Source organism: Rhodamnia argentea, chromosome 9, assembly GCF_020921035.1.
Source record: "Rhodamnia argentea isolate NSW1041297 chromosome 9, ASM2092103v1, whole genome shotgun sequence".
NCBI lineage: Eukaryota > Viridiplantae > Streptophyta > Magnoliopsida > Myrtales > Myrtaceae > Rhodamnia > Rhodamnia argentea.
In genome coordinates, this window is record NC_063158.1 from 17223685 (window position 1) to 17241783 (window position 18099).

General features: G+C 41.3%; 2 protein-coding genes across 2 annotated transcripts; one reads left to right on the plus strand and one right to left on the minus strand.

Moving 5' to 3' along the window:
* The first annotated feature begins 2727 nt into the window (after positions 1-2727).
* On the plus strand, positions 2728-5148 carry LOC115755572. The gene is made up of 3 exons (XM_030695027.2): positions 2728-3574; positions 4392-4456; positions 5092-5148. The coding sequence occupies exons 1-3, from the start codon at positions 2731-2733 to the stop codon at positions 5146-5148; spliced, it is 966 nt and encodes a 321-aa protein (XP_030550887.2). The 5' UTR covers positions 2728-2730.
* A 1008-nt stretch (positions 5149-6156) lies between these two features.
* On the minus strand, positions 6157-17615 carry LOC115755561 (protein transport protein SEC23). Its single transcript, XM_030695016.2, has 12 exons — positions 16818-17615; positions 16536-16709; positions 12952-13113; positions 12387-12529; positions 10945-11020; positions 10696-10871; positions 10537-10618; positions 9972-10049; positions 8482-8643; positions 8123-8386; positions 7280-7384; positions 6157-6497 (listed from the first exon to the last, which is right to left on the minus strand). The coding sequence occupies exons 1-12, from the start codon at positions 17541-17543 to the stop codon at positions 6357-6359; spliced, it is 2289 nt and encodes a 762-aa protein (XP_030550876.1). The 5' UTR covers positions 17544-17615; the 3' UTR covers positions 6157-6356.
* Positions 17616-18099: the final 484 nt, after the last annotated feature.

Here is an 18099-nt window from a genome sequence, read left to right on the forward strand (position 1 = left end):
TCATAACTTGTAGACTCGACAAGTCGATATAGGCACGATAACAACGACAGATAATCAATCACAAGCATGTATGAGACTCAACAACTAGTCTATGCATCATGCAATACTACTCTCACACACATGAGCATGCACATGATTCAGTTATTTTTCCCGTTTTCACTTTTGAACCGAGTACCATGGGACACAGACTATGGTTATATGAGGGACACATGCCTCATTTTTGTTCCGAAGGACATAGGCCTCAATTCTGAGGGATAAATACATCAGCTTTTTGTCCATGGGACACCGGTCATGGGAATCATGAAGAACACAAGCCCCGATTTCTCCCCAACTCTAGGGCTTCTGAGGGACACAAGCCTCGGGCATTCCATTCCAATGGGGACATAGGCCGTGGACTTCCCGATTTTCACTCAAGCTCCCACGGGGTATTATCCGGACACAGGCGGATATCGGTGGTCCTCGTCGAGATACGGACCGACAGGACCCTCGATTCATTAACTTATTTACATATAAATCCTCCATCCACCCCACACAAATCCAACATTCAACTCATCAAATAAAACAATTAGCCACTAGCACTTGACCATCCACTTTTCCAATCACAAACACAATGCATTCTTCGATGCTTAAATGTAATGCAACTCAATTCCACCTCCTGACTACTCCACGATGTGAAACACCACTTTCTTAGCTAATTCAAGTAGGTAGAATCCGAGCACGATGCACACATTCCACGCGGCCATGCTGCCGACCATCCACATACATAAAACGACGCTTGATTCTCAACATTTCAACCAGCATACGAACCAAGACGCACTACAAACATCACTCGACCACACAAGCATGTCACTCATTCACGAAACAACAACAAGCGAAACAACCATCACACACAGCTAAACCACGTCATGACTCCCATGAGAAAAAACGAAACCATGGCGCCAATCAGCGAACTAATAAGCAATCTAGTGGACATGGTTAGAAGTTCTAATTGCCTCGAGTCCTAAGCGAAGAGTAATCAGAGTCAAACCATCATCCAAACACTCGAAGCCGCGATTCTTCCTTGCTTGCTTGCTCACGGCCGAATTACCCCTACAAGCCATCCAACTTCAATTCACCTTGAATCGATGACAATGAAAACGATCAAGCCTTTGATTCAGCTTACCCATGATCCATGGATGCTAAAACAAGCAATGGATCGTTCATAAAAAGCCGTTTACCCTTACATGCAACTCATCCTCCACATCAAGGTTACCCATTTTCCAATTTGGCGATTCGTGCTAAAATGAATGACAATTAAGCAGAAAAAGGATGAAGATAGAAGGACACTTCTCTTGGGATCTTATATGAAGAAGACCGGAGTTGAATCGACAATTGAATGAGCTCGGGCGGTCTCCATCTTCATTGGCACTGCCCGGCCGAATGGGTAGGGAGAGCGTGGCACACAGGTCTTCAAGCGAGCGGATGAGGGGCTTGGGTTCGTGGCTAGACTAGAGAGAAGGCGGCAGTGCTGGGCGTTGGGCAAAAGTGAGGGCGCAGGTGTGTGTGTGTGTGTGTGAGAGAGAGAGAGAGAGGTCTTGGGGTAGGGGTGTTCCACATAAGAGGATGAGAAGAAATTAGGGGGAGAGAGAGAGAATTGGGGGGCTTTTTAGGGGGGGGGGGGGGGGGGGGGGGGGGGGGGGGGGGCCGCGGGGGGGGGGGGGGGGGGCTTGGGGGCTTTTTCTAACCCAACTCCCCCACCCCAAAACTATACAATCCAAAACTAATGCTGACATTCAACGGTCCCTTTAGCTCAATGTAATAGCCATCACGTCCGTCAACTAATTACTTTCTTGATCCTCAATCCTCACACAAACCAACTCGAGACCAAATATAAGAGCCAAGCGATCTTGTCCTTTCGCTCGATAAATACTGCACCATTAACTTGACACCTCAAAACTTAATTATCACTAATCTGCACACATAATTAATTATTTCGCTTTAATAATGCAACGTGCTGAAATTTCTGGCCTTCACATAATCGACCAATAAAAAAAATAATCTCAGCGATCAATCATCAAACCGATAAACACAGTGCAGAAAACTAAAGGGGAAGCAAAAAAAAAAAAACATCCGCAACGTTTTTTTTTTTTTTTTTGTGCGAACACTCCTTTTTCCCTTCAATCCTTTTTTTCTTTCCTTCTTTTGAATTTTATTCTGTGTTCAAACATGGCGCTTTGGGCCCCACGAGAAGGGCCCTACACATCATAACTCGGCATTGTATCGGCTTAGCTCGACGTGATTACACCGTAGCACGGAGGAGACAGGGCCAGCTGCAACTTTAACATGGGAAACGAGACTATATTGAGGCGGTAGCAAGGATGAGGCCGTGGCCACTCTGGAGTTTGATGCGGACAAGAAGACGATGAGGCCACGGCCCGGCGGTGATGGGGGCGGCGGTGCGACGGCCGCAGCTGAGATGGCAGTACGAAGGTCGTGGTGACAACGCGGATTGGGCAGTAGCCGCAGTGGAGGAGAGAGAGAGAGAGAGAGGGGGGGGGAGTTTTTCAAAGTTTTAATGGAAGACAACTGGAAGCAAATTTTAGAACAGAGCAATGTCTTGGTTTTCTCGCCACGAAAAGGAGTGACCAATGGTCAACAAAGTGACACCATTCATCTCTCTCTTTCTACCTTCTTGGTTTCCCTCCTCAGCTGCAGAGAGTTCTCTCTCTCTCTCTCTCTCTCTCTCTCTAAATGCAGTCTTCGGTGCTTTCCCGTGTTCCCACCACCACCACCGTCTTCCACCTCCTAACCCTATCCCTCTCCCTCCTCCTCCTCCCCCTCCCTTCCCTCCCCCTCTCCCTCTGCCGCACCTCCTGCGGCCCCATCCCCGTCGCCTACCCCTTCGCCGTCGACGACGGCTGCGGCTCCCCCAGCTTCCGCCGCATGCTCTCCTGCAACGCCTCCGACCTCTTCTTCGTCACCCCCTCCGGCGCCTACAAGGTCCAGTCCATCGACTACGCCAAGCGCAAGGTCGTCGTCTTCGACCCCGCCATGTCCACCTGCTCCATCCTCCAGCCCCACCACGACTTCGCCCTCACCGACGTGCAGGCCGCCCTCATCCCCCCCTCCGACGACACCATCTTCGCCGTCCTCAACTGCTCCGTCGACTCCCCCGTCGCCAACCACTTCAAGTACCTCTGCTCCCCCGACGTCGGCGGCCACTCCTGCGGCGAGATGTACGGCGCCTGCGCCTCGTTCCGGATCTTCCGGTCGGCGACACCGCAGGGGGCCAACCAGTCGTCGCCTACGTCGTCGCCGACGTCGCCGCCGTGCTGCTTCACGAGGTACGCGACGGTGAGGTTCATGAGCATGAACATGCTGGACTGCACGCACTACACGACGGTGATCGACTCGGGGGGTCTGGAGAAGACTGGGCCGTTGGACTGGACGTACGGGATCGAGCTGACGTACGCCGTGCCGGAGAGCACCGCGTGCGACCGGTGCAAGCGGTCGGGCGGCGCGTGCGGGTTCGACACCGAGTCGGAGGCGATGCTCTGCCTCTGCTCCCCAACCCTCAACGCTACTGTAGAATGTGGTAAGTGGGACAAGCATAAATATAGTTATTGGCTTTTTCACTGTTCTTCTCCTTTAAAAAAAAAACTACATTTTTATAATTGTCCTTTGATAAATTTATTCAATTTTAAAGTAATGATCATATATGACAGAAGAATAATCAACTTTTTATAAGTATTTTTTACTTATTAATTAAATAGAGATTTAAAGCACCATGAGCTTGATATTAATAGACAAATACTGACTTTTGCTTATAGATTTTTTTTTAAAAAAAATAGTTAGACACTGTAATTAAGGGTTAACATGGCAAAAACCTCAAACTATTACACCTTTGGGTTAAATGTTGCACGGAAATACCAGTTCGAGTAATTTTTTTATGACCCGAAAATTAGTTCGGGATGAATGTGGCAAATGTGGCATGGGCATACTAATTCGTAAGGCATCCGTGACACAAATTGGGGTAGATGTGGTATGGGCATATCGATTTGGGATATGTGGTGATATTAAACTTTGTGATAAATCATCTCGATCATCTGTCTCAGTTGATTTTTGCATATTATTATGAATCGTTTGAATTGAATGGGACGAAAACCAATCACTATGGGTTAAATGCATTCATTCGATCCAAACCCAACCAATCGAGGAGGGCTAATCACCTCAATTACAACACAAGATTTAAAGTTGAAAGACACTACCGTGATTGAACTATGCAAAATTTGAATTCGGATTCTAAGTTGATTGCTTGACTCGCGTTTGTCTTGCTTTTATTTTTTTAAATTTTGTGTTTCCACTAGTCTCGATGATAATAAAAAAAATTAAAAGCCTTGTGTTGGATTCAGCTGCAGGGGCTGGGATCGGCTCCGGAGAAAGGCTTGCTCCGACGCTACCATTCCATACAAGCCTAGTATTTTTCATTTTAACCTCCATTTTTTACACAAATGTGGCGTGACGATTTGTTCCTTTTTATCATTTTGTTATTATTATTATTAATTTTCTTTTAACTATTTTTCTTTGTTTTGTACCGTTTCTAGTGTTCACGTGTGTATTTCCCACCGTCTCCACACGTTGAAATCTCTCTCTCTCTACAACTTTTTTACCAGAACAAGAACAACAGCTCGTGCAATCCCTCCAGTCCGTTTTATGTATTTATGCGTCTGTTGCTCTTGCCCTGTTTCCTAACCGGATTTGATTCGATGGTGACGCCGCCGATGTGGTTGGCGAGGCGCCGGCTCAGAGCATCTCTGTGTTTTTTTTTACCACCCTTTTCGATCTTAATACCAGTCTCTAATTCATCTAGGGGGTTCGTGGTTGGCTTTAGTGTACGTGGAGATGCATCTCTTTGCGCATTTCCGTTAGTCGGGGCCGACTATTAAAGAGCAAATTTTAACTTGTGCACCACGTATAGCCAAACAATTACTTTGGCTATCCTTCCTGTATGCTTGGAGGAAAGGATTAAAGGAGAAGGCAAGAAGCAAGTGATTTGACCCTATGATCTAACGGTCACCGACTCTTTTGGATTCATTTTAAATCTATCTGTAGCAAACTCTTTCCAATCTTCACTCTCCTGAGTCTCCTTCCCACTTGGATGAACAATGATTGTGATGGTGAAAACTAGGGCTAATTCCCCTTAACGAACTCCAACTTTAGTTCTGAGTCTCATTTTTTGCTTCTATACTTTTGTTTTTTGGTCTCACACAAAGCCAACTACTATCAATCGGTACCCCACTGACACCTATCGAGTTTTCGTCCAATGATGTCGTTAAAGATGCGACTTGTTATTCCATGTGTTCTTGACGACTCAAGGCTTTTGAAGGGAAAGGATCGGACACAATCCGAGAACTTCCCGGTCTTCGGACACTGCCAATCGCGAGTTCTAGATTCTGTTTTTCTCGGTTTTTGTATATGCCTGGATATGACGAATGGCACGTTCGTGCCTCATCTGTCCAAGGCAAATCATTTTTTCAGACCATTTCTATTTTTGAGGACAAAATAAAAAATCCGAATGCTCAAGTTTCCTCCTCCTACTTGTTTCGAAACTATTCAGCTTTCCGAGGCAGCCTCGGTGACAATAACCATGTGTCACTGAGTACATGTGAAACGACACCACGAATTTTAATGGCATCATTGGACAGAAACTTCAAATATGGGTATTAACTGAATGTTGGTTTTGGCCCGAAAAGAAAGAAACTGAATGTAGGCGATTTTTTACGAACGTTAGTGATCTTTTACGAGACCAAACAAGCTTGGGTCATAATTGAGACCTAAGCTATACAAGACAAAACGAGTTTGAACCAGAATCGAGAACCAAGTTAAAGTTTGTGCTTTTTGAAGAAATTAGGTCAAGAAAATTGGGAGTATTGCAGAAGATATTCATATCCAGAAGGTTAAATGAAGATGACTGGCTGACCTGGGGTACTGTTTTCAATTCCCCACGTCAACTCGCTTCCCTCCAAAGTCCTCGACCGTTACACCCAATAGTGGCCATCCCTATATTCAAATGTACAAATATTGGCCATTGCACTCCAAACTCCAATCACCCTTAAGTTGAATGCGCGCAAGCGAGATTCATGTATTTACGTTTGCAAAACAAGCAATAGTGCCGAAGAATCAAGGCTCGACATGAGTATCCGAGCTATTCTATACGTGGAAATTTCATTCAATTGATTCTCCATGCGTTCAAGTTTTAAGGAAGTGCTTCAGACCTCTTTAACAAGGACAGGCATGTCGTTTCCTAGGGGTAGCTGCACAAGATTTGCAATTTAAAAAAATTTCCAACCCGACAAAACTTGCATATTTTATGTACATCATTGAACCGCTAGTCTCTGTAGATGATCCAAGAAGACTTCAAAGCTAACATCATCCGTAAATATAACATCTCCTCCTGGCACAGGAGCTTCAGAATTGTAAGTTGCAGAAGGATTCAATTTGGCCAGAAGAAAACGAGCCTGCATGGAAATAAAATAGAGATAACGTTTGCATAGTATATTCCACACAGAACAATCAACGGCCATGGTCAGATAATGATCTATATGAGCTCAACTAAACAGGTGAAGAGAAAATGGCCCCAACGGTGGAAAAAGTATCACGTGCTTTGCGAACATCGTCGTATTAAAGGGCTACTACATAAACCCGCTTGGTCACATTCATTTACATAGTGCATTTTCCCGTGTTTAGAGCAGTAAAGGGATCTAACTGTAAATCACAACTCCTCCCAAGAATAGAGAATATAATTCAATGTGGAAGGACGATTTCCTACTCGTCAATCTTAAAATCAATTCAGGAAACCGAACCATGCATGTCAGTCACTTGGCTTCCCTAGCTAATTGCAAACATTTGAGAAACCCCACTATCTGCGGATCAGCAATGTCAGTTCATCACTAAATATAGACTACAAGCAACAGTAGGAATCGTCATCAACCTAGACCAACCGCTGCCTACCCCATGACAAATCCCCCCACTGGTTCCCCGTCCACAAACACCACAGATGCCACCTTCTGTCCCCCCATTGATCAGGCAGCCATTCCTATTTTCCTACCACTACGAGCCACTTCCCTGGTGACCAGTGAACCTTGGCATAATAGTGTAAACGAACATAATGGAGCATCTAGGGCTAAATATACGGCATGATCTTCTATGGGGAAACAAGGCAGAATCAGGTGTAAAAAGGTTTAGCTAAATCAAATAATAGCAGACCATTTATTCAAATATGGCATAGAAATTTAAAGACCTGAGAGCCATGCTGATCGCAGACGACCAGACGAGGTACTGGAAACCTTTCCTTGATTATTGTGTCTGCATCATCACAAGGAGCTTGTAGCAATTGAGCAAATGCCTACAATGGCAACAAGCAATTCCAGTGATCAGCTACCGACAAATTAGTCAGATTCTTCCTTTTCAAGATACAATCGAGTTACACACTTCTTGTAGTTACATCAAATAAAAATCTATCATGTAGACTTGACTGGCCAAACCAGAACATCATTGAAAGAAGAAAACAGAAGTATGTACTCAGAAAACCACTGTATTTAAGTTCAACACATGAAGAAGCCGGACCACGACATGAACTCGCAGCCAATACTATGGAATCACAAGGTTGTTGAATCCTCCGGGAGACATAATTACTTAAAAATAGCACATTCAGTTGTTTCCTCAATTAAATCTCAGTTTTTCCACATTTCCACCCAAATACAAGGCTTCAAGATAATTTTTCTTAGTCTTGACTTTTGTCCAACATCTCCTTCTACCACTGTGATTCATTTTTAAGTGGACCATTCAAAACCATGAACTTTCCAACACTTCATGGTCATGCGAAGCCCAATCATTGAAGATATCTTTCAGAACATACAATAACATCACCAAATTGTTGGATCAGCAAATTCATATGAAGTCTGCAATATTATGAAATTTACCCCAAAAAAAAATCCATAAAAGGGTCAGTGGAATCTTAAAATGTAAAAAAGATCCAACTTTGGATAGGCAAAGAGCTAAGTCAATGTCCAACTTGATGAAAGGAAAGAAAGAAGCGCATTGGTCTACTTGAAAATCAAAATTACACTTTGAATGTACTTACTTGATGCTCAGGCTGCTTGTGGTAACCAGCTTTTCGCCATTGAGCAATTGTGGCACCATGAAAAATCACGACAGTGAAATATGAGTCCAGAAGAAGTATCCTGTCAGCTGCTATGGCAGCCACATCAAGAAGAGCTGGTTCCGGGCCAGAGTGGAATGAGTACGAAATAAGGGAAGGTTGTATCATTACAACTGAGTTGACAACATTTTCCCGGTTCAAGATCATTCTAAAGTACGCAGTTTCATCAGGACTATTATTGAAGACCTGAAAGCATTATAACCACTTCAATCAAGTAATTTCGCCAGTAAAAAATAAAAACCCCAGCTAAATGTAGACAAAAGACAAATGCTACATCCAACCTGCACAAATTGGGAACGACGCAAATGAAATATAAATTGAGGGAAGATAGAGAGTCGTGGAGAGAGGCTGAAGGTAGAAGGGCTATCCTTCTGGTAGTCTCCAAACCGTGTGCACAGTTGTATCAGTGCTCTATCCAACCACCTTATAGGATCAAAGTCAGCCTTGACAACAATGACATAGATTTGGGAAGTGTTAGGGTTTTGTCATATTAAAACTCATTAAGTTCGAAATAGAACAGAATGTATCAAGAAAGCTAACACACTTCTCAGCTGATAATATACAACAGGAGACTCTGACAAATTAAGCAAAAGTCACATCACTCGACCCTCTCTCAACAAGGCAAATGCACTAAAAGTAGTGAACGAAATGATCTTCTCAGATAAGGATGTTTCTCTGTGCCACACAGACAGATAGGTAGCTGTGGATGCTTTACAAAATGTTTTATGACAACCTTGCTTCTTTGTGTCATGAAACACAAAATTAATGTTTTATGATAATCTTGCTTCTCTGTGCCACACAGACAGAACAGGAACATTTACTTAAGTGGGCTTTCTGGCCAGAGCTTTACCATTAAATGCAACTGGAAATTTACATTGTAAGAGACCAAATATACCAAGGGACAAAAAAATGCAGATTTCAAAGAGTACTTTATAAGATTATCTATACTGGAACAGAGCTTAATTTATGAATGTGTCCTTTCTGCTTTAATTGCCAGATTTTTTTTTTTTTTTTGTGGCAAGTGAATATTGCAAGGTGGGTGGCTAATTAAAAAGAACAAATGAAGATGCATGTCAAATGGGAGGCTATGGTTGCATTAGAAGCCTTGTTATCGCATGGAATAATTGCACACATCTAATAAGTAGGAAGCCTACATATAAATTTGGCAGATTGATTTGCTCCCTCCTAGTCCTAAGCTGCTGCTTTGCTAGCATAAGAAATGTTCGATTAAGTAACTAGAGCTGCGCACTGTAACTTACTTCTTAACAGCAAGTATTAGTCAAACTAAGAAGCGAATTTTAAATTGAACACATCTACTTGAAGTTGCAAATTACATTCTAACATCTGTTTTCCTTGCCTCAAGGCTAACTTTTGTACACACGCTGACAACAGGAATGTGCTCTTTCATCACTTAATTAATTTCTTGCTAATCTCGAACTCAGCATAGCACTCACCTCCTGCTGTTGATAGAATTGCACTCTTTTATTTTACAATGACTGCTTCTCATTAGTTAAGACTTGGTGGGTACCCAATTAACCAACAAAACTATGAAAAAGTACAATTAAGCAATCCTAAGAGCTATCATTCACAGATTTTGAAACCCTCTTGTTATGAATATATATTTCATTCATTCAGGTTCTGAACTATTTTGAAAGTCAAAGATAAGAGAGCAAATGTGGAAAGCGACTAATGCTCGTGCAGATGAGTCCAATAACATAAGAGTACAGCAAACTATGGATGTCCGAATTGTGAAAATTTCATGTTTAATTACCTCACTTTCCATCTTGAAGGATACTTGGCGTGCCATAACTACAGCCGCTGCTTCTTGGTCAAACCCAGCAATCAAATCCTACAAAATTATTGCCATACTCAATGAGGGAAAGAAACAAAAACTAAATGAAAACTCAAATAGCAAATATATGAATAATCCTCCCACCTACAACCATTTTGGCAGAAGACTAGTTGAAAAAAAAAGGGGGACTTTGCAATTGTTAAGAAACGAGAAAGTGTACACTTACTTCTTGACACGGCACTGTTTTCTAACAAAAGCGTATATCTCACACAACTAAATTAAATAATTAAATCTACATTACAGAATTTACTTGAGGTAACAAATGAACAAATGAAGCTACAGCAAACAAACCAAACACATGAGAAAGCACCAGTGTTAAACCATAATATAGTTTTATTTGGTGTTCTTATCTATAAAAAGACGAATGAATACAAACATTCTTTATTCAATGAAACCAATAACGTAGAAGATGACCAAATAAGAGGATAACACACTTCTCTGTATAATAGGAAGAAAACCAATAGAATAATAAAACAGAACTTGCCTGAACGCTGCCTGGTCCAGCAACCCATCTCCTAGACAGTGTCGTGACTCGAAGTCTCATCTGACCATTATTATGTTGATAGCTGCAGTAAAGTATTTACACTAAGTGAAATAACAATTAGTAATTAGTTCTCACAGAGAGAAAGATTAGAGTACATACTAAGTTAAAAACTGGAAGTAAAATTGATTGCTTGTTGATTGCATGGTAGCATCTGGGCTTTCTTTCTTAACAATATCAAATATCAAGCACAATGATGTAGCTTTATCGAGGCCACACAACTTCCACGCGGAAGTATTTCCCTGCCCAACAACAGTGTCTGAGCACAAAGGACCTTTCTGCACAAAAGTTAGAAACAGTAAGTGTTCGACTATTACAACAAAAATTAGATAGCTGAAATATCTGTAGTACCTTCTCAAGAGAAGCACAAGGACCCATAATGCCTTGAACTTTAATATCCTTAGAGCAATTTATTTCAAAAATACCACTGCAGATAATCAGCCACAGGCAAACAGACTCAGCATCAATTTCTTTACTAGTTGATTGCATAGTAGGAATGATAAGTGATGATTCAGGATAACCATAGTCAAAGGGAGAAAATAGCAAAGAGCTATTCAAATCACGAGCGCCCTGAAAGACAGTCCCTTCCTTTAGTCTCACAACTAAAGAGAGAGAAAGCAACCAACCCCAAAGTAACCCCTGCATTCTTCTAGGGATCTATCCTTGCTTTTTTAAATAAATAAATAACACACAGATACCGACCAAAGGGGATGACACAAACAGAAAGATCAATGGTCCTTCCCAGTAACAACTAAGTCTCTCAAGATCATATTTTCTTTTTCCTCAAAAAGATTGTTAAAGAAGAAACTTAAGCCAGTTCACCCTATGTTATTAAGCTGTGCCATGCAGTGGAAAGAAACACCAAGAAAGCGCAAGCAATATCTCAATATTTCCTGTTAAAAAACAAGAGTAAAATACTCATAGCAAAAGATAACAAGAGGCTAGACTGAATTACTCAAAAGGAGATTTAATCCTATTATCAAAAGGAACTACCAAAAACCATTGAGAAGATGAAAATCACACTTAATTAGGAAGCTACACCTGCAGTCCAGGGAACATCGTTAACTTTATCCAGGAATTGTCAACTTTCTCCCCTAAGTCAGGAATTAACACATTCCCTACGGCACGCTCACATTTCCTTGTTTATGATTTTCCCCCCTTGGTTATTAAGAGAAAAGGCACAAAGTGGTATTACATCAACCAACAATATAGGTTGGTAAAATCCACGTTGTCAACAATTTCTTGTACTTCTGCTGATACACTATGATTTCTCCATGGCATGCATCTTAGGTTCATAATCCCCAAACATTGAAACGTGTACTATTGAATTCTTAGATTTTTACACGCATCCCAGATTCGTGTAGATGCTTCATTAACAATTCTTCGTAAGCTATAATTCATACCTCTGTCTTTTTACACCTTTTGCAACCTACTTATGTGGATGTCCTCTATTCAACAGTTTGAAACTCACTTTTACGTTGGTCTCATCGATGAAAAGAATACAATTAAAGAAAAGATGCAACAATAAAGAGTGTTCCCAAGTTCATCCACCATAGAAAGGAAACATGACGATTTTGATCTTCTTAAAGAAATTACCACACCATCCTAGCTAATTAAAACTCACACAATAGCTCAACACCAGCATGATAGAAACTCATATCATACTTCAATGAGAGACAAAATCCTAAATGTGAAGAAGTTCGCAAATTTTACATTGCAAAAGAACAACCAACAGCAGATTATCATCAAAGATAGACCAAAAGAGTGACACAAATGAGATCAATGAGCAATACTTTGATGATAGGCCAAGATCATATTCACCCGACTGAAAAACACGTCTAAGGGAGTCCTTGAATACTGAATGACCAAAACTTTCTGCAAGAACAACAAGCCCCCCAGTTCTTTCTACTGCTACTTTAAGCTCTGCAACTCCTACCTGGAGAAAAGATACCAGAACAAAAACAACATTTCAGATGACTACTCGCTGGAAACAAACTGAAAGAAAAAGCCAGCAGCTAGATCAACAAGTTAAAGTTATGACTGGAAACGGAAAAGGCAGACTGTATGGTAGAACTCTGGTTTGGATAAAAGTCACGTTGCCCAATCATCATTGCAAAATCATTGTCTGCGTAACAAACAGATCAAAGACATGTTTCTTAACTATAAATTCATGGAGCTGGAAAAACAGGAGATGTCAAAACCTGTGACGATTAATTAGTCCTGTCACATTCAGACAATTAACTTGAAAGTGAACATCTCAAAAATCTTGAAGTGAAAGCCTGTTGAATATAAATGTAAGATGAAAAAGGTCAAAGGTAATGCAGGACGAGCACAAAAGACAACAAAATCAATTAGCACCTGATCAAGAGCACAAGCAAACAGATCAAGAACATGCCCCTGGTTTACAAGCTGCTTCGAAAGTCCTTCATAGAACTTCACAGCTTTATGATAATGGGGAACAGAATCCTTATCCAGATCTTTGTGTGATCGAATTGGCTCCGATAAAATTTTCGATACAATCTGTAGAGTAAATAAAAAGAAGTAAGCAAAGCAACTATTGCAAATACCTCATGCACCAAATCAACTGCATGTTTACACTATCCTCTTCACCATATCTTCCATCCCAGAGGCAACTGCATTTACAGAGCTAACTCTCACAAGCATTATGCAAATACATGAAGAAGAAGAAATGACCAAGAGATCATTTCACATCTACGTGGATCTTAATGACAGAGACTGTGCTCTAGCTCAACAAAAAAAAAAACAGAGACTATGTTGCGTCACTTCCATTTTCCACCAGTAAATAATGAAGATCTCTTTCTTACCTGCAGTGAGAGAATTTCACTGTAAAGGCAACAAGGGGTTGCACCACACATATTGAGTTATAGACAGAATTTACAACTTCACTATTTTCAAAACACGTCAAGCTCGTGTGGTTTTTAAACCAAGAGCCTTAACAGTAGAAACAAAGAGTAATTGATGACTCCTCTGTCACTTCCAATCTTCAAGAGGTTAACCAAATGAAGCTACAGCAATTACATGAACAAGCTTCTTCCAACCTCGTAAATATGCATGCCTTTCTATCTGAATTTCTCTATAATTATATTCTTCCCTATCGTCCAGTTTAGCTCCATAATTAAACAAAATCAGCTTCCAGAACTTGCTTGTCAATCAACATGAAGCAACAAATTATCACCGCAGTCTTAGTTCTCACTCAATTTGGATTTTCGTGATTAGGAGCCAGTAGAAAGGATTCAGTTAATGACCTCAGGAGAGAAAAGAAAGGAAAGGAAAGGAAAAGATCTGTTTTATTTTTTTTTCGATGTTTATGAAAAGAGAAGGGAAACGAAGAGAATTTAGTTATTTCATGTGTGGTTGAAGTAGAAGAAAGAGTGGAAAGGAATCTAATTACAACTGTATGACTATTGTCCTCGTACTTCATAGGTAAAACAAATGAAAATAACTTTACTAAATTTACTAATGTCATAGTTACTAATCAAAACTGATATAGTAGCATAAAAAGTTCACTTTATTCAAATGAAAAAAGACAACAAATAAGAACATGCATTGATATTAACAACACAACACAAATTAAACAACATAACCAATATTTTTAAATTTTCTCACCTTAACTATTGAGAAAATTCTAACAAGAACCCTCCACGGTATCAATAAAGATCAATATTATTTCATCTAAAACTTGTATTACAGAAAAGTTTTAATTTGTTTGCAACAAAGTGCAGAGTCAATGTTAGTAATGTTAAAGTAGTGAACCAACAAAATCATGCACTTTGAATGATCAAAGAACCGATTACTTTCACCTGATCTTCTCTTGAGAAAAAAAAAAGCATATAATGAAAACAAGTTTAGAAAAGCATGTCCTGTTAATGACCCAAAAATTTACTTATAAATACTTAAAAAAACAAACAAATGGAAAGGAGGAGTGTATCGTGACTCATCTGGAAATTGCTTTAAAAATTTGGACGAAGTTTGTGGGAGATGTATTGTACATGACAGATAATATGTGATTATGACATGGCAAGTTAAAAGAAGAAATACATTAAAAAAAATGAAAACCAACTGAAAAAGGTGCTTTTTACTCGTTAAAAGGGAATAGATGTTCGCATGACAAGTTTTTTTTTTTTTTTTTTTCTTAAACAGACACGATAGAGGGCATACAAGGAAGAGTGAAAACAAATATTTATGCATCTCCCACAATCCCTCCATATCCCTCTAGATTTGGGGAGATTTGAGGGGATTAGAAAAAGTAAGGAAATATGGGACTTCATCCTCTCCAAATCCGGTGAACTCAATCTCCCCTACCCAACAAGAGATACTTTTTTTAATCTTCCCTCTTCCTCTCAAATCCCTCCAATCATTCCACCCTAATATAAGTGCTGATGAATTAGAGCTTTAGAAGTGAATTAACTACTATATCATCATCGATAATCTCCCCTCAAAGTGAAGTTTAAATTTCAAAGCCTCATAGCTTCCTCCCCTATAGTCATCTCTATCAATCTCTCTCTCTCTCATGCAGCAAATTGAGCAGTATCTCTTCATAGAATAATGTTCGCATTAAAGGCTCAGTTTGAAGTTACTTTCGATTTCAACTTTTTTTCATTTTAACATTTGAGGTTTGACTTAACCTTTAATTCTCAACAACCTGCATTTAGAAACCTATACAAATGCATACTAAAGGTCACTTGCAGTCGTGGTCAATTCTCTTTCATAATCTTTTAAGCTGGCATTATTTTTTTTTTTTACTTTGGCTAGAAAACTAACAAGTATTCTGCTAAAAGAGAGTCTGTAGAAGTAGACACAAAACTTATGGAGCATAGAGGGGTCACAAAGAAATTTAAAATTTCATAGCTTTCCGTGGAAAGCAACTACTGGTAGATGACCACTTCAGAACACCATCAGAAAATCTGATGATCCTGACAGCCATTCCAAAAAACTTACGAATTCTTAACTTTATACTTTGGAGTTTTGGTACACTCATAGTACTAGCGTTGATGTAAACGCCATTCTTCAGCTAGTACACTCCTTATCTTGTGAATGAATTCTTACATTGATTAGCATCCCTTTGGTACCTCCTTATGCATTAACTTTACTGTACAAAAAAAATTAAATAAATTCCATTAATCACTGGCTTCGAACTTCAATAGATCCCTTTCTTTCTCTGCTCCCCCTGAATTCACAACTTCTCTTTACAGATACTGAAATACTAATTCAGCATTTGAGCATTACATATCAAAATAATGTGCCGAGAAAATTTCGACAAAGGTGATGTCTGGAAAAGGAACCATTGGAAGTTCTTTTACATTCATCTACCATAAAAAGCTTTACCAATCAGTAACTCTTTAGGGCATCTAGAGCACCCGCTTAAGCATTGTCATCCCCAATTTACCATTGTCCATGGCTTACGCATTTTGTTCTTTCTGTAAACTGCTCCAAAAAGCTACTTCTGTGTACTTTTATAATCCTCACCCTTCAGTTCTTTTCTCCCTAGTCTATCTTCTATCCTTCTTCCAAAATATGCATATTCATCCCTCATTCTTTAACAGTAGGATACATCAGGAAGACTGAGATAAAGCATCTCATCAAAATCCTTCCATTGGGCTGAGAGAGCATATGAAGCCACCACAATGTGATGTAAACTACACCAAGATACTCTCAACTCAGTAACTTGATTTCTTCAAAGTTAGCAGCCATTTTTATGCAAGATCCAAGGTTATGCCCATAGTATACAAGTTCTTTGAGATTACAGCATCAAACTAACCATCTGAACCTACGGAAAGAAGGTAGTTCTCCTTTTAGGCAGAAATAGTCTAGACTCGCCAAACTAACTATAACACACTATCTCAATAGTAATCAAGAGTCACACAACGCTGCAACAAAAGGCCAATCACGATTATCAAAGAGCTACTAGCCAAAGCACTTACAGCACCCTGTCCTTCCGTTGATGGTCCACCGATAAATGCCATAATTCTGGCCCCAGAACCAGGCACACAAGCTCCCAACAGACCTGCAGCCACACTCAAAGCTGTGCTAGTGCACCTCGTGGCCCGTTGATCCGAAGCCACCGGCCAAGGATCCTTCTGCAACTCGTCTAATACCTACCACCAATCCAATAAAATGACAACATAGCAATTCAGCACCATCATCATCAACTGAACACTAAAACCACACCAATGTAAAGTATGCCAATTCCAAGATTTTATTACCGAATTGAGTGCAAACTCAAACTCAGACGCAGGCACCAAAAACCGGGCAATGCTCTCGGCATCCAGGCCGTCCCTAACGCCTGCAATCACGCCTGTGGTCGGCTTTGGCTTCTTCAAGAAGAAGCTCATCTGCTCGAGCAACTGCTCCTTATTCACCTCCTTGGACCCCTTAAACACGTAGGTCTTGGGGATCTGGCCGAACCCCAATTCGTGGACGTGCACGAGAGTCCCAAAGGTGATCAGCCCGACGAGTGAATTATCCGGCAGGAGCTCCAAAGCCCTCAGCAGCGCGGACTTCAAGAACCCCAACTCCTCCTCAATCAGGCACGTGTCGACCACGAACATGAACACGGGGGGCACCGAGGAGGGGCGGTCGTCGGGCGAGGCGTACTCGATGGTGGTGTACTGGGGGAAGAGCTCGGCGGGGAGGTTGTCCTCGGAGATGGAGGCGTAGTGGGGAGGGAAGTGGTTGCGCTGGAAGCAAAAGGGGCAGATCCAGATCTTGGCGGCGAAGTCGACGATCGAGAAGGGGTTGAGGACCGACCGGCAGTTGCGGCAGCGGAGGGGGGAGTAGGGGAGGACGGGCATGGAGGGGAAGGGCTTGAGCGGGGTGTAAATGGCGGAGACGGGGACGACGCAGCCGGTGGCCTCCTGCCTCGTGCCGGGCACGACGTTCCACGGCATGCGGACGCCGTCTTGGGCCTCCAAATCCAGGAACTCCGTCATCTGGGACGGTGGTCGCGGCGGCGGTTTTCGGTTGGAGAGTGAGGGCGCGAGTGAAGGGAGGAGAAGACGACTAGCGCCGACCTTGCTTCCTGGTTTTGAAGGGAACGCTCTGGCATAAACTGATTTTGATCAAAAAAAACTGCAACCCGGTAATCTCTTCTTTTTCTCATGTGAGCAAACCAGATTTTCTATAATTTGTCGGAAAATTTTCCAAATGAGGGGCACCTCATGCATTTATTTAATAATCGCCTAAAATAAATTTTATTTTAAATAAAATTTGAAGTGCTATTTTTTACTTTAAAAAATAGCCAAACAAGGGCATTTTCATCATTTATTTTTTTAATTTTTCTTTTCATCTTTCTCTTTTTTACTTTGGTTTTTTCCCTTCATTTCGATGGCCGGCTGAGGCCATCGGCGTGGGCTTGACGGCCTTACTTGAGGCCCTCGAGGCGAGGCCACCATCGATGGCGGGGGCCAGTCGAGGCCGGGCCTTGGGGGGCCTCATGCCATTGTCAAGAGAGGTTGAGTTCCTCCCTCCGAGGTGATGCAGGGTGTT

Coding starts and splice junctions, on each gene's coding strand:
- LOC115755561 (XM_030695016.2), bottom strand. CDS start 17,543: ATGACGGAGTTCCTGGATTTGGAGGCCCAAGACGGCGTCCGCATGCCG. Junction 10,619..10,695: donor TACTTCCAGTTTTTAACTTA/GTATGTACTCTA, acceptor ACTTTACTGCAG/CTATCAACATAATAATGGTC. Junction 7,385..8,122: donor ACAAGCAGCCTGAGCATCAA/GTAAGTACATTC, acceptor TTGCCATTGTAG/GCATTTGCTCAATTGCTACA.
- LOC115755572 (XM_030695027.2), top strand. CDS start 2,731: ATGCAGTCTTCGGTGCTTTCCCGTGTTCCCACCACCACCACCGTCTTC. Junction 3,575..4,391: donor CAACGCTACTGTAGAATGTG/GTAAGTGGGACA, acceptor TGTTGGATTCAG/CTGCAGGGGCTGGGATCGGC. Junction 4,457..5,091: donor TACCATTCCATACAAGCCTA/GTATTTTTCATT, acceptor ATCTATCTGTAG/CAAACTCTTTCCAATCTTCA.